General features: G+C 52.9%; 1 protein-coding gene across 1 annotated transcript in view; it reads right to left on the reverse strand.

Annotated features, from left to right (window-relative positions):
- GPR179 (G protein-coupled receptor 179) overlaps positions 1-16,514 on the reverse strand; it is a 36,380-nt gene that overhangs the window by 14,231 nt on the left and 5,635 nt on the right. Inside the window, exons 2-6 of the mRNA XM_037887162.2 lie at positions 11,146-11,254; positions 6,506-6,608; positions 5,226-5,455; positions 3,801-3,869; positions 612-721 (exon numbers count right to left, since the gene is read on the reverse strand). Of these exons, the coding sequence (XP_037743090.1) occupies positions 612-721; positions 3,801-3,869; positions 5,226-5,455; positions 6,506-6,608; positions 11,146-11,254 (621 nt within the window). The remainder of the gene's footprint in view (positions 1-611; positions 722-3,800; positions 3,870-5,225; positions 5,456-6,505; positions 6,609-11,145; positions 11,255-16,514) is intronic.

Genomic DNA, 16,514 nt, shown 5'->3' on the forward strand with positions numbered 1-16,514 from the left:
CAGTTGTGAGTTTCTGACCAATGCTCATTGTTGGTAGGCTATTGAGTGTAAGTGCGTATACGCTTGTATTTGTGATTTGGATGTAATCGACACCAAGTGGCTTTTGGACTTGTGTGGCAGCTGAGCCGTGGTGAAACTTAGTACATGTATTAGGGAAATTATTTCCAGTTCTGCTCCTCACTGGAACAATTTACTAAGGATCGGGGGGAGGGATAGCTCAGTGGTTTGAGCACTGGCCTGCTAAACCCAGGGTTGTGAGTGCAGTCCTTGAGGGGGCCATTTGGGGATCTGGAGCAAAAATTGGGGATTGGCCCTGCTTTGAGCAGGGGGTTGGACTAGATGACCTCCTGAGGTCCCTTCCAACCCTGATATCCTATGATCAGAGTGGATTCTCCATCCCTGGCCATTTTAAAATCAAGATTGGATGTTTTTCGAAAAGATCTGCTCTAGGAATTATTTCTGGGGCAGTCCTATGGCCTGTGTCAGATGGGAGATGAGCCTGGTTGTTCACAATGGTCCCCGTTTGGCTTTGGACTCTATGAAACAGCTGCTGGTGGGAGGGCTTGTAGAAGGAGGTGCTGTCTGATGGGTCATTGCCCTGGCTGTGTTACCTGTACAGCTTGAGGGTGATGGTCCCGTAGACGATGGCAAACCCAAGCATGCGCACCCAGCGCAGGATGATGCAGCGGAAAATGCTCGGCTTGAAATACAGGATAAACACCTGGACAGAAAGGCGAGAGGGGGTGACTCCGGGGCAACTCAGATCTCTGTCTGGGGAAGATGGGAAGGCCTTACTTGCTGCTCCGACTTCCCCAGCTCGACCTGCACCTGAGATTTGGGTCCCAGTTCTCGTTTGCACTTGTGGACCTTTGAGACTGCTCTGGCAGCCTTTTGGGGCGTTATAATGGATGTCAGGGATGTTAACAGCCACATTGAGGCCCCGGGATGCCGCCAGTGCAGTGGAAAAAGAGATCGGTGCTCCTCTAGACTCAGACAAAAGTTGTGTTGTTGGATTGGGTTAGCCACCAAGTTCTAACAAAACATCTTGTATCTTCGTCTAGACAGAGCCTTCGTGTAAATGTGAATTAGCCCCGACGTCGTCTGTGCAGTGTTGTGCGTCAGAACCCTAGCATGATACACAGAAGGGACTGGATGTTTCTGTGGATAATGGTAATTCTACAGCTAGCAAATACTAACCAAAGTCAGCAATAGTTTAAAAGAGGCATAAACCCTCTGGCTTCCGAGCATGAGCCCCCCTCTGCCAATTCCTACCCCCTCAGGTGGAAACCTCCCCTGGGGGTAGGCGATTCCATAAGTGCAGGGTTTCTTGCACCTGCCTTTGAAGCAGCTGGTCCTGGCCATTTGTGGAGACTGTTGTGACATAAGAACATAAGAACGGCCATGTTAGGTCAGACCAAAGGTCCATCTAGCCCAGTATCCTGTCTTCTGACAGGTGCCAGGTGCCCCAGAGGGAATGAACAGAACAGGTGATCATGAAGGGATCCATCCCCTGTCACCCATTCCCAGCTTCTGGCAAACAGAGGCTAGGGACACCATCCCTCCCATCCTGGCTAATAGCCATTGATGGACCTGTCCTCCATGAACTTATCTAGTTCTTTTTTGACCCCTGTTATAGACTTGGCCTTCACAACATCCTCTGGCAAGGAGTTCCACAGGTTGACTGTGCGTTGTGTGAAGAAATACTTCCTTTTGTTTTAAATTTGTTTTAAACCTGCTGCCTGTTAATTTCATTGGGTGACCCCGAGTTCTCATACGGCAATTCCCGTGTCCCTTGTGTCTCCTTCTTGTGCCCGGGTGTGCGCGCGCACTGATGTTGCCTCCTACAGGTTGCAGACCTCCCATGGTGTTACACCTCCGACTACTGCAACAAGTTCTCCTTTTGCTTCAGTGGAAGAGGCCCATCTTTTTGTGCCTTCTAGTTGCATTCCCTGTGTGTCTGTATGTAGTTGATACCTGTATGTGGCATCTGCAGACAGGGAAACTGAGGCCCAAGAAGATCAAGTGACCTCCCCTTGGCCACAAAATGACTCTCAGCAGGAGTCAAATTGAAAACACAGGGTGCCTGGCTCCCAGTCCTCTGCTCAGGGCACTAGGACAAATGCTGTTTCTCTAGTGGAACATAAACTGGCTACCAAGACATAGTATGATGGGCAGCAGCTGGACACTACGGTGATGTGCAGTCTATAAGCACCAAAAATTCAAATAGATTGTGGGTGACAAATTTGCAAATTCCAGCTAACTGCCCTCTGCCCCCTTTTGTGGGAGCGAGGGAACGTATGTGAGAGAAATTTGCTGAAAAACCTGAAGATCAATTACTTTGGAAAAGACTCGTTCCCCTTCCCTGGTGCTTTCTTGAAGGCAGAAGCTGTAAATCTTGCAGGATAGAGAGAGGATTTAGATCATTTAATTTAATTCCAGTGGCCGAAAAGGGATTTGAGTTCTTGAGAAGGATGATCCCACAGGAGCTGGTGTCCGGGACAGCAAAATTAGCCATCAGCTTAGTTGCCCTCAGGCCCTGTTTGATGGCAGATCTCTCGCTGCTCCTGGCCTGGAGAAGAAACCCAGGATCCTGGAGGGAGTCCTTCCAGGAGAGCAAATGGAGAGTGAGCCGCACTCTCCATCCACCTTTTGTACACCCTAGGCTGCTTCCTGTCCCTCCTGCCATGAAGGGAGGAGGTTGATCCTTGGGGTTCTGGAGGTGCTGGGGCTCCTCTCGTCCCCCCGCCCCCATGCAGGGGCACTGTGACCTATCCCAGGAGCTGGGGTGCCCTGTGATCAGCTTTGAGCTGCGCCCACGTAGGTGGGGAGAAAGGCAGCTTGGCTGGATCACGCCCAGCTCTCGGGGGAGAAGAACATCAGGAACACACAGGGCTGGTCTTCCTTCGACCTAGCTACTGCCTTTCTGGGAGGTGGCTTCTCCCATCAGCGTAGATTGTGTCTACACTGAAGCTCACTGCTGTAGCGTTTGAAGGGTAGGCATACCCTCCGGCTCAGCGAATTCTGGGTGTGAAATAGCCCCAGTGAAATGTGCCACTGGACCCAAACCCTCACATGGGCTTTCCTAGCCTCTGAGGACCCTATCAGGGGACCATGTGATGTTGTCTGTCTATAGACAACCGCCTCATCCCAAAGAACTAGGGTCCCGTGGGATAGGAGGAGCAGAGCCAATCCCCGGGGAGGAACGGCGATAGACGTCTATGCTCTTGTGCAGTTGAGGGCTCCTCTCTGCCTAGGAATTTACACGGTTCCATGCTCATCACTCTGCTACCTGACGGCTCTTACTAGATACTAGAGACACTCAGATACGTGCAAGGCATTGTTCTAGCCTCTGGATCCTCCGCTGGATGATGGATCTGTGGGAGGGCATGGCAGGTAGCCTCAGGGTATATCTGCCCTGGAGCTGGTGGTATCATTTCCAGCCGGGGTAGATGGATCTGTGCTAGCTCTGATCAAGCCAGTGCACTAAAAATAGCCGTGTAGCTGTGCTGGTGTGAGGGGTGGGATGGGCGAAGCTGCCCAATGCGTGCCTTCATTGGGATTCCTGGGGTGAATCCATCCCCAGTGTAACTCTGTTGGCTGGATTTGGGCCCCTGGGGTCTCTCTCTCTGTCCTGGCTAGGATCAAAGGTACCGTGGCACAAGGAGATCACCAGACAGGAAGGTCTGAGAAGAGGGAAAGCACCGAACCTACTTCTATCCGGCCCAGCCTCCTTCCGGAGTCAGGGTGCTCTTGGGGCAAGGGAGGGAGTGCTGACTTCCCAATGCAAGCCAGATACTTACAGGGAAGTAGAGAAGCAGAGATCCAAAGAGGATGGTCTCCAGCAGGATAACTCCTGATGCCCGGATCCTCTAGGGAAACAAAGAGAGAGAGAGAGACACACATGTGGTAGAGAATCCATGCGGTGGGGGAACAGACCAAGCAAGCATATGATGCCAATGTGGAGGATGGATCCGCAGGGGAGCTGAATGCGGAGAAGGTATTCCTGAATGTGCCCCTACTTGGTGGGGGGGGGAATGCCCCACATCCTCACTGCAGCCCCCCAGAATCAAGCTCCATGGGCCTGGACACCCCTCTCTAATAAAACTAATATATATATTCTGGACCTGGGCTCTTGAAATAATCCCATTGGAAAAGGAGGTGGCTTGAAAGTGGAGTTAATCCAGTTGTGCCAGGTGAGACTGTCACCAGCAGGAGGCGCCCTTGTCAATGGAAACGAACAGGAGCATGTGGAAACGTTGCTCTTTCCAGCTGAAGATTTTTATTTTAAATGAAAATGGATGGGGCGGGGGGAAACCAAGCTGCTAACTATAATACTTTGCTGCCTCTAGTGCCTTCTGGATGAGGCCCTTAAAGCACTTCACAAACATGAATTAGGATGCCCCACCCTCCACTTTCCCCCCCATGACTGAAGCAGTTAAATATCACCCCATTTTCCATATGGGGAAACTGAGGCACAGAGCAGGGGAAAGCAACCTGTCCAGGTTTTGGGGCAGCACTGGGCAGAGAACTCAGGTCACCTGGTTTTTAGTCCTGGGCTTAGCACTCGTCTGCTCCGGAGAGCTGGGCAGGAAGTCGACACCCCCCCGGGTAGGGCACCTGTGCAAGGCTTAAGCAGGGCTTTCTTGGGACTTAAGGTGTGTATAGGGGTTGTGCTGGTCCCCTGCCCATTGCACACAGCCAGCTGACCCTCCCGTGCCGCACCGAGGCAGGTGAGTCAATAGCGTCACCCCAGTTCACAGAGCTTGAAGCACCGTTTCCTGAAGTGGCCTCTGATTTTGGCTACCTCCCTTTTATGGGTGCCCAGCTGGAGACATTCAAGACCTTGATTCACAGAGGGGTGCGGCAGGGCATGCTCCCCCTCCCCCCGCCCCCAGCTCCAGCCAAAGTCTGCAGCAGCTGCAGGGGCTCGGTGCCGAGGTGGCTCAAGTTGGGTGTCCAGAAAACAGAGGCACCTAAAACTGGAGACCACTGAAAACGTTTCCCTGTGTGACATGGGCTCTGAGCCAGGATGAGCATCCTGCTTTCCTCCCTCTCCAAGGATGCTGATCAGAACTTGCACCAGGTCTTGGAGGCTTCACTATATGGCCCCGAGGTGTTGCAGAGAGGAGGACTGCCCAAGAACCAGGGTCTTTTGAGTCCACTGTAGCAGAGAAGTGGGGCCCCGTAGTCAAAGCGCATTCCTCCGGGACCGCCGGATGCCTTGCCTTGCTCATTCGAAAGTGGTAGGAGACCAGCATGCTGAGAAAGACGGCCAGCATGCAGAAGGCCTGGAAAGAGAGGACAGCAGCCCGCAGGGACCAATCCTCCTGGATCAAACACGGGGTGTTGTCCACGCACGTCACGCATCCTTCCTTGCAGGGCCGGCACTCGAGCAAGGTCCCAGAGTCCACGGCTCCGTACTGCCCTGCGTACTGGGACGAGCTTTCCTCGGGGCCTGCAGGGGTGAAAAGGAGGCGTGCGGGAAGGTTAAAATGTTGCTGTGTCTCTGCACAGCCTTTGCTTCCTCTCCTCCCGCAAAACAGACTCATGGATGGGGCCTGGGCCTGATCAGAGCCAGCGCTAGGTGTAAGGAGACTAAGCAATTGCTTATGGCCCCAAGCAGCTCAAGGGGGGGCCCCCATTTGCTTTTTATTAGGTGTTGGGGGAGCAAAAACATTCCTGTTTAGGGCACCCAATGGGCTAGCACTGCCTCTGGGCCTGATTCTCTGCTGCCCCGCCCCACACAGCGTCATCTATACCGGCACGGCATAGGTGTGAAAAGCTGCCTTTCAGACTTGGTAGCACCTTGTTTGCGCTGGTATAAATGATAGTCCAAGGTGCAGAGCAATCATTGGGACGCTCTTCTCTCTGGCTAGGGTGTCTCTAAGGCCTGGTTAACTCAAGGCGTGACATTAACCCTTCTTGGTTGAGCCAGTTTTAACTTGGCCCTGTGATTTGCAGTCCCGCCCATCCCTGTCCACTGATGAAGGGTATTTTTTTGTACTGGGTGGGAGATCAGGGCAAGGTTAAGGCAAAGCAGGGCACAGATCAGCCCCAAGGGTCCAAACTCATGGATGCATTTCCAGATGGTGGAACTGCAGCATCTGGGAAGGGGAGCCTTTTGGAAATGCCGGGTGCTTATAATGCTCGGAGATGGTAGTGGGGCCTGTGGAGTCGGAGAGCTGGGAAGCTAGAGAGGAAGGAGGGTACAATGGTTAAAGCACCAGCCTTGGATATGGGAGACCTGGCTTCAGCTCCCTGCTTAGCCACCGACGTTCTGCACCACCATGGGCGAGTCACTTAGCTTCAGCTCCCCCTCTGTGAAACGGGGGAGGGTTGTTGGGGAGGTGCTCGCATGCTATGGGGAGGGAGGCCGGGTAAGATGAGTCACTAGGAGAGCCAAGCTTTGGCTTTGCATTGTGGATGCAGCCCAAGGAAAAAGCCAAGCCCAGCCGCCCAGAGGAGATGCTCCGGCTGGGGTAGGCCAGGCAGGGTTACCACCTACCGGACTGGCCAGTGCCGGAGGCCCTGCTTGCGCCATAGAAGCCCGGCTTGCACAGACAGAGGTATCTTCCGAGAACGAAGCCCCGGCTTTCCTGCGGGATGCACTGAACAAAACATGCCACATGTGAGTGACACGGATCCCCTTCTCTGGGGGGAACCTGGAGCCTCAATGGGAACGTTTGGCCCCTCCCTGACGCCTCTCGGCAGGGAATCTAGACGGCTTTCTTTGGTATGACTGTCCCTCTGTCCTTAGAGGGGTCGTCCCCCCCCGCCCCCACTCAGTTCGGTCCCCCTGTCCCTTTAAATTTACTTCTGGAAGCCAGTGGTTAAACATTTAAGAATTAAAGGCAAAAGCCTGATTTTCAAATCCCCTCCTAAAACCTAAATGGACGCGTAATGCTGCAAAGCGCTAATCCCCGCTACCGTGAGGGCAAAAGCTGGGCGCAGGCAGCCTGCAAAGAGCTCCCCAGTTAATGCCAGGGATGTCGCGATCCCAGGCCAGAGGCCAGATGGCGATGGAGAAATGGGACAGATTGCATGCGAGGCCTAGAACAGGGAGCAGGGCAGAAGCCGCGAGAGCCCCAGCCATGAACCCACCGAAGGGCTGGCAGCTAATGGCACTCCTACCCGCCGCCCCCACGCCCGCTGCTCGCCCCGTCCTTCCAAACGCAACAGCCGTCGACCGCGGCTCTGCTGCCGAGAGGCAATTGCTGAGGGGAGAGGAATCAATCTTTCGCCTGCCATGCGGAGTGCCCCCCAGGGCAGACTGAAGGTGGAGGAAGAGGAGGCCGGGCAGGCCCCAGGAACCAGGGGGCAGGCTGGGAGCAGAAAGGGTGCGGGGCTGGATGGGTTAGATGGAAAGCGATCCCTGTCTCCTCCCCCCGCATGCATGTTTGCTGCTCAGCTGCGTTGTATCCAGTGCTGGTCTGAGCAGTACTGATTGCGGGGGTGGGGGAGGGCAGCCGAGGGAGACAAGCTCCCCTCATCTCCCCTCTCCCGGCTCTCAGCGCGCATTCCCCATCATCCGCTTTGTGCAGGCGGCATTGCTGGCTCAGACAGCCCTGCCTCTGGTGCTACCCACACAACAGTTCCCGCGCTGCTCCGTTCTGCCAGCCTGGGTGCCGGGACTGCCAAGGGGTGGCGTTCCGTGTGCTGCAAACACCTGGCTCAGGAAGTGGACCAGCTCCATTCCCCAGGCCAGTGATACACCCTCCGACAAGGGGAACAGCTTCTGATCATTGGTCTGGGATGTAGAGGTGACAGGCCCATTCGCCCACTGCTTCCCCTCCCAGTGCTCCTTTTGGGCCAGGCAAGATGCCAGCGGCTCCCAAAGTATCCACTCTGCCACCCCTGCAGTCCTGTCGGTTCAGGCCGGTTCATCCCTGGGTGTTTTGCTTTTCCCTAGGGCTTTCTGTGTGAGTGCTACCTCTCTGGGTCTGCATCATTTGAACTTTGGGAGCTGCTTTAAACATGGGCGAGAAACTTTAATCTAAGACAACAGGCCGAGCACCGGAAAGCAGGGACAAGGGCTACCAGACAACTGGGTTCAACTCTCCGTCCGCCAGAGTCGGGAGCAATGCAGCAGGATCCAGCGAGGTAGGACACTGGACTGGGAATCAGGACGCCTGGGTTCTCTTCTCATATCTAGCACTGATCTGCTGGGTGACCTTGCACACCTCACTTCCCCTCTCTGTGCCTCCCACCCCCTTGTCTATTCAGCAGTTTTGGGGCAGGGACTGTCTCTCCCCATGTGTTTGCACAGTGGGGCCCAGATCTCAGTCGGGCCCTCTATGGTCATAAGGGGAAGCACAAGCTTTGTATGCTAAGTTGCACATTGCTCATGCAGGACCAATGGCTATGCCGGAAGGGGGCAGCAGCTGGCCCATGGGTGGGAGTGGGATGGAGCCAAATAACCATGCGGTGGGTATGGGGAGACACAATCCCCTGGGGGAGCCAGAAATAGACCAAGGAAACTGATAGCCAGTGTGAGCTAGGGAGACAAGGAGCAACCGTGCTCATTAATGCTCTTGGGGGATGTCTCTGAGCTGGGTCATGGTGGCAAAGATCACGCAACGGAGGAGGGATTATTACCCTTGGCTCTATTAGCCCATCCCGTTTGCCTGTCCTCCCTCCACCACCCCATCCCTCTCCTTTTGCTCCTGGGTGCCTTGAAAACTGCCCCCTTCCCCTCCTGGTCTTGTATGCTGATTCCATGATTTCCGCCGACTGGAGTGCATTAACCCTGCAAATTTAAGCAGCGCTCCAGTAATTCAAAGGCAGCCTTTTAATTACACAGGGAGAGAGAGAGAGAGGTGGGTGTCCCTGGTATTTACCCAGCATGGGAGAGATGGGAGCAAAAAGAGAAGCAGGACAAGGCAAGATTCGTTAATTAACAAAGCCGGCCGCGCTGCCTTTCTATTTATTTTTTAATGGATAATTACATCAAAAGGGACGTGGGGTGGGATCTTGCTGGGTTTGTCATTTAAAAGGGCCCGGGAGGCTGCAGGAGATCTGATTGGACATTAGATCCCAAGCGCTGAACCTCCTAATCCCCAAATGATTAAAGCAACCATCTCGATCCCCATCCCGCTCCTGCTTGGAGAAGCTGCTGGCTTCCTCTCTCCCTGCTGAGCAGAGGGGACGTGCCGGGGCTGCCAGGACGGGTATTACAGTGGTGAATGCTCCATGTGATGGCTAAGAGACACTGCCAAGTACATTAAGCCCCGAAATGTGACCTACCTTAACATGGGTATAATCTGGTATCTCTGTCTATCTAATCATCCAGGCATTTATACTGCACTCGGCCCTGGGGGATGGGGAGGAAAACAGAGCGCATGCTAATGATGCTAAAATATCTGTATTCCCAACAAATGGGAGGTTCAAAGTGAGCTGGGGGGCCCAAATCTCATGGAACGTCAAAGGAAGTTGGGGGGCCCAACTCCCTTCAACGCCTTTGAGATCTCCAGGCTGCATTCTTGCCACACCACAATGAAGCAGGCTATTTTTGTAGGCCCTACAGGAAAAGTCACACTTTGTACAGGTGTTGTCTTCATTGGAGGTGGTTAGAAAACTCTTGAAATCTGCTTCGTCCTTAACTAACCACACTCAGCGGTTTGTGTGGTCAGATGTTAGCTTAATGGACCCCTATGAGGGAGGAAAACCTGATTCTCCCCATTCTACAGATGGGGAAATCCCCCAGAAGGCAAAGGGACTTGCTCAGCGTCACCCACCAAGCAAGTAGGGTTGCCAACCCTCCAGGATTTTCCTGGCGTCTGCAGGAATTAAAGATTAATCTTGATTTGAAGATCACCTCCAGTGATGAAACCTTCAGGAATACGTCCAAACGAAATTGGCAACCCTACAAGCAAGTGCTTCAGTTCTAGCTCAGAATTGCACTCAGGACTTCCTGCCTCCTAATGGCAGACCTCTAGGCACCCTGCCTCTCCCAAAGAGAACAGTGTTGCCCAGTGGTTAGGGCTCTAGCCTGGAACGCCAGAGACGTATGTGCAATTTTCTCCTCCAGAACGGACTTCCGGTGTGACTTTGGGCAAGACTCTTAGGCCCAGGCCCTCAAAGCTATTCAGGGGCCCAACTCCCACTGAAATCAAATAAATGCCTAATAATAATAAAAACCTAATACCTTTGAGGTTCCGCCTCTTTGGCTCGCTCTGTGCCTCAGTTTCCCCATCTGTACAGTGGGGTTTCACCTGCCTCACTGGTGGGTTGTGAGGCTAACTATGTTGAAGACTGTGAGGTGTTCAGAGAGTAGGGTCATGGGTGGCAGATCGGTACCTAAAATAGACAGATCATTCTATTCCCATGGGGTCACTTCTTGGGGGTGGGGGGAAGGGGGTTATGCACTGAAGATGGCTCTGATTCCAGAAGCTTTTCAAACTGCCCACTGTGGGAACTCTTTCAATAGGGGGGCATAGCAGCCAGCAGCTGGTCAGTGCAGAGTTGCGACATCTGAACTCAGGGGATAGGGGTGATAGCTGCCATGGAATGGGGGGGGTCAAAGGTCTGTGAATGGGGATGGGTTCACGCAGCTCGGAGGGAGTCAGGTCACACACTGTCTCCGTGGCGAAACAAAAACCAATGTGCGTACATGCAGATTTGCACAGTAAACCTCACTGGCTGCGAGGCAGGGAGCAGCTGAGCTAAGCAGATGGGTCAGCAGGAGTGGGGATAATATTCAGCGGTGAAGGAGAGCCAGGGAGTAGCAGAAACCAGGAGAGAGGAAGGACTCTGGAAAGAGGAGTGAAATTACAAGGAAGGATAATGTCCCTTGGGAGTGGAGGGAAGCGAGATCTAAGGGTTTGAACCAGAGCCCACTGAAGTCGGAGGGAGTTCTTCCGTTGGCTCCACTGAGCTTTGGATCAGGCCCTCTGGCCCAGGGAGAGGGATTTCAGTCGCACTGGGGTTTGCCTGGGGAGCTGGAAACTCCCCTGTCCCCAAAGCCCAGCTCGGGCTGTGGGAAAGTCTGGAACTGGACTTGGCCTCTGAGGCCAAGCTGCTCCTACACAGGGGTTCAGTGAGGCAATAAACGAAGAGCTGTCAGAGGAAGAGGGGGCAAACAAGGTGCTAAGTGGTGCCTGGCAGGGAGGGGTGCGGGCAGCACTAATGAGCCCCGGCCCCGTTTACCTGTGTACTGTTGAGATCACACTGGTGCGTATCGCTGAACCATCCCGGGCCGCTGGCGCACTGATTGATGTCCACGTTCTGCAGGTTGACGTCCATCCTCACCACGCCCCTGGAAGACAGGAGCAAGGGTTGGGCGCAGCAGGAGCTGGGAACCTGAGCCTTAGGTTCCCCCTCTTTCCTCCCATGGGACCAGGCCGTAGCACTAAGGGTCAAAGAAGCTGCAATGGTCCCCACCACTGTTCTGGTGCCCAGGGTGGGAAAGAAGGCTGCCTTCAACCTATGAACGACCTCTGGACCGAGGCTGTAAACTCAGGCTCTGCCCGTGTGGTCGAATAGCCAGGACACTGGGCTTGGCCACACGGGCTCCCAATGGCACAGACATCTCGTTCTGCTTTCACTAAGGCCGTGGGAGGCCTGGGTTTTATTCTTGGCTCTGCCGCTAACAGGCTCCGTGACCTCAGTTTCCCCTTCCACCCCTGTCTAGTTTGTCTATTCAAGCTGTGAGCGCTTTGGGGCAGGGGTTGTCTCTTGTCCACCTAGCACAATGGGACTCAGATTTCCAGTGGCTACTCTCATAGCAATGTCAGGCTGGAAGGGACCTCGAGAGATCATCCAGTCTAGCCCCCTGCACTGAGGCAGGACCAAGTGAACCTAGACCATCCTTGACGAGTTATTTAACCTGCTCTTAAAAAACAGCAATGACAGGGACTCCACAACCTCCCTTGAAAGCCTCACTTCACAGAGCTTAAAGACCCTGAAAGGTAGAAAGATTTTTCCCAAGGGCTAACCGAAATCTCCCTATGGCTGCAGATTAAGCTCATTAAATCTTGTCCTACCTCCAGTGGCCATGGAGAACAATGGATTCCTGTCCTCTTTGTAACAGCCCTTAAAGTATTTGAAGAAAGTTAAAGGTCCCGCCCTCAGCCTTCTTTTCTCAAGACTAAACACGCCCGGTTTTTTTAACCTTTCCTCATCATTCAGGTTTTCTAAACCCTCAATCACTTTTGTTGCTCTTCTCTGGACTCCCTCCAATTTGTCCACTTCTTTCCTGAAGTGATGCCCAGAACTGGACGCACGATTCCAGCTGAGGCCTCACCAGGGCTGAGCAGAATGAGAGAATCGCCCCAGTTACCTCCTGTGTCTTACTTACAAAGCTCCTGTTAATACATCCAGAGTGATATTAGCCTTGTGCGCCACTGCACGGAAATAACCATCACATTGCAGGAGACTGCTACCTGCAAATTGCAGAACCGAAACCTGAGCTGGAAAGAAAGTTGTCCTCGCTGGGAGAACCCTGCCCCCGGGCAGGGGGGACAGTGCCAGGCTGGGGACTTAAGTGGTGCTAAGGTATCACACTGGCTCTCTGCCCAGGATTTCCCCCTGTTTGTACAGAGCTCAGATGAAAGGGGCTAGCGATGTGCAAAATATAGTTCTTCTCATCACCGCACGTAGTGTGCGCGCATTTATCTGTGCATAGTTGTGTGCACGGGAGTTGTAGCCATGTGACAGGGAAGGTGGGGGGATTACACGAGGGACACATAAAATGGGAGAACTAGGCCCCATTGGGGCAAATTCCCCTCGGTTAAGCCCGTTACAGTCCTCTGACTACCCCGCAGTTGCACTGGTGTGATTAAGAAGATAATTGGGCCTGGGAGCTAAGAATCCTAGGGCGAGGAGCCATCCAACGAAGGTGACGAGGGAAACAACAGAGAGCAAGGAAAAGGAAACAGATAAACTGGGGGAGAAAGAGAGTGTGGCTGGATGCATGGGGTGGGGAGATAGAAAGACAGACGGATCTTGACTTGCATACGTTGATAGATAGATTAGATCAGCCTGTGCAGTTCTACTCAGGAGCCATTCATTAGTTTTTGACCCATTTTCCATGCACTGGATGGCAACAACCTCCTTTCCCTGTTGCATGTCTCTCTCCCTTGTCATTCTCCATCCAGAGACAGGGAGAGTCCTTTAAGCAGCATGGATCCAGAAGCTGGCAGGGAAGGGGGAATCACACGTGCCAGGTGTTGCCTGGGAAGGGACGAGGGGTTGTATGTTTTGTAAACAAACCCCCGATAGGCAGCGTGGGCTGCAGCAGGCCTGCCTCTACGGGCGGTGGGCCAGCTGGCTTCCTGGGCTCCCCACCCCCCTCCGGCGCGCTTCTGCCCTGGATGCAGGGAGATGAGATTTAGGACTCACTGACTGCTCAGCCTGTGGGTGTGTCTTGGGCACAGCTGTTCCCGAGGCTGAGCGATCCAGGCAGTCACAACCACCTTTCTATTTATACCACCTGCCTTGGGTGGCAGCCAGAGGCATGGGGGTGAGGTCTGGGGGAGAAAGGGAAGGGAGGCAGGGACCCAGCCTGAATTAGGGCAACGTGTGGGTGAATCCCCCATCAGATCCATAATCTGGCTGGCTGGACATATTATAGCAGCTCCCACTAGTGCTGCACTAAGATTGATCACCCTTTTAATTCTAAACCTCGTTTAAATAGAGTAGGGTTTCTTAAAGGAACGCTGCCAGGTTTAGCCTCTGATCCTGCAATGAGCGCCGGGTGGGTGCTGGGGTCCACTGCAGTATCAGGGCCTAAACTCCTAGATTTACGTTCCATAAAACAAATCAATCAAACAAAAATAAAATAAAATAAAAAACACCCCAGTCCTCCCCTCAACAAAAAACACAGATGTTTTTAAGAAACCTAAAATCCATAGAAATGACCCACAGCCTTATGAGATGGACAGGCTAGGATGATTTAGATAGATAGATAGATAGATGATCGGTGATTAGATTAGATAGAAATTGACTATAAACCATAAGTGAAACTTATGTGTTTTCAGCACTTGCGGGATGGGCTCTAAAAGGTGAACACAAAGCATCGGGGGTGGAAAGTGAGATTTGTAAAAGGTTTAATCATTTGAGGTATTCGCAGTAACTCAGGGAAGGATATTTCATAGAATCAGAGAAATGTAGGGCTGGAAGGGACCTCAAGAAGTCATCCAGTCCAGCCCCCTGCGCTGAAACAGGACCTAGACCATTCCTGACAGGGGTTTGTCCAGCCAGTTCTTAAAAACCTCCAGTGAATTCCACAACCTCCCTCGGAATCCTGTTCCAGAGCTCAGCTACCCCTCTCGTTAGAAAGTTTTCCCCAACATCTAACTTAAATCTCCCTTGCTGCAGAGTAAGCCTATTACTTCTTATCCTACCTTCAGCGGACGTGGAGAACAACTGATCACTGTCCTCTTTGTAACAGCCTTTAACATATTTGAAGACTTTTACCTGGTCCGCCGGCCACTCCCCCCCCCAGTCTTCTTTTCTCAAGACTAAGGACTTTGGGGGGTTTGTTTTGTGTTTTTTTAAATCTTGGGGGGAAATCCTGAAATATTTACTCAGGTGAAATTCACCTTTGGGAATTCAGCAGGTGCTTTTTTAAAGGATTGAGTAAAATCTGCCTATCTACCTTAGGGTTTTGTGTCACTGCCCATCACCATGGTATCTGAGCACCTACGTACAATACGTTGGCAATGAGCAAAGTCCGTAGTGCACTTGTGACGTCTCTGGCTCTTTTCCCTTTTGGGGGTATAAAGTCCTACTTGGCATAAGAGCAGGGGGGCTGGAACAATTTGTACAGTGGGGGTGGGGGCTGAGAGCCATTGAACCAAACTGTAAACCCTGGATCTGACGGAAACCACTTCAAGACAGCGGGTGCAGCTGCACCCCTAGTTCCAGCACCTACACATGAGTTAGTTGGTCTTTCATGAGTGCGAAGTTGCTGCTGTGACCAGTTACCGTGGAAAAGCTGTCGGATAACTGAGTAAAGAATTCGGGATTTAATATCTTTTCATTGCTATTTGTTGTTTGTATCGGAGTAGTGCTTACATATCCCCATCAGGGATCAGGGCCCGGAGCTGTACACAGCTATAACCAACAAATGGTCCTTGCCCCAAAAGGTTTATAAGCTAAGTATGAAATAAAAGGCGACAAATGGATACTTTCCTCCCACTCAAGTCAATGGGGCTGCTCACCTATGTAAAACTAAGCCTGCGTCTACGTGCTTTTGCTGGATCCAGAGTGCTCAGCACCTTGCAGGATTGAGGGACAACAAAGAGAGCTCCGTGTGAATCCCACATGGTTAAGGCTCTGGGTCTGTCTACACTACAGTCAGAGAAGCGACTGCAGCTCGTGTAGACATACCCCAGCTAGCTCTGATCTAGGTCGCTGAGCTCCATCCAGCAAGTAGCAGTGAGGCGGCGGTAGTGCGGGCTGTACGGGTCCACACAGGACCACTGGGTAGGTACTCGAGTGGCGAGCCCAGGTTGCTGCAGGTTCACTGCTCTCGTTACTGGAGCTGGCTAGATCCGCAGCCGCACCTCGGACGGCAGTGTAGACAGACCCTCTGTGCGATTCCAGATGCAGTGGCTGGCTGGACCTGATCGGTTTCCGGAGGTGGCACTGCCTGAGGGAATTTCCTCCTGGAAAATCCACAAGGAGCTCCTGCTGCTCACAGAATCTGTGAGAGCCACTCTGGGACTTCCAGCCTTCTCCCTGGGGGTCAGCGTGAGGCTTATGCCCTATTTAAGTCATGCTAGGACCAGTTACTTAAGAGCAGCTTGGATTGCAAGCTCTGTAGGACAGGGACTGTCTTTTTGTTCTGAGTCTGTACAGCGCCAAGCACAGTGAAGCGCTGGGCGAGGGCACAATAGTAATCATAGTAAACAAACAAGGAGAGGTTAAGTGGGATTATTAAGTGGGGCATAAGCCCTGGGGCCCTCGGCACAGAGATAAATTTTGCCCAGAAAGTCAGAGAGAGAGAGAGAGAGTACTGTGCAGCTTTGTAGGAAGGGTGGTTTAATGGATCGGGCACTGGACTGAGACTAGGTGTGCGTCCCGGATCAGACCTAGATGTCCTGTGTGACCTCACTCAAGTCACTTTGGCCCAGGTTCTCAAAGATGCCTAACTCCCATTGAAAGCAGGGCAGGGTTAGGTCTTCCATGGGAGTTGGGCCTAGGTACCTTTGAAGATCAGGGCCTTAATCTCTCTGTGCCTCAGTTCCCACTCCTGCAAAGATGTCCCCCCTCCTGGGATGCTGCGAGGCTAAAATCAATCCGTTCCCGTGAGGGGCTAGGGTGAGGGCAGATACGCACCTAGGAAGAGGGAGAGCTGCAGGCTGAGAACCAGAACTAAGTGGCTGGCTGGGAGGGCTTCCTTGCCTCCCATTGGAACCTCTCTGCAGAGAACTGACCCAAAGGGAGGTGATTCTGCAGGAGGGGACGGGAAGGCCTTATCCCAGCACAAAGGGCTGCCCGAACAGCCGTTTCCGCCAAGAGGCCCCAGCGGTGTTCCCCATTACAGGGCTCTCAGACAGTGACAGATCTTC

This window comes from Chelonia mydas, chromosome 27 (assembly GCF_015237465.2).
Source record: "Chelonia mydas isolate rCheMyd1 chromosome 27, rCheMyd1.pri.v2, whole genome shotgun sequence".
NCBI classification, from domain to species: domain Eukaryota; kingdom Metazoa; phylum Chordata; order Testudines; family Cheloniidae; genus Chelonia; species Chelonia mydas.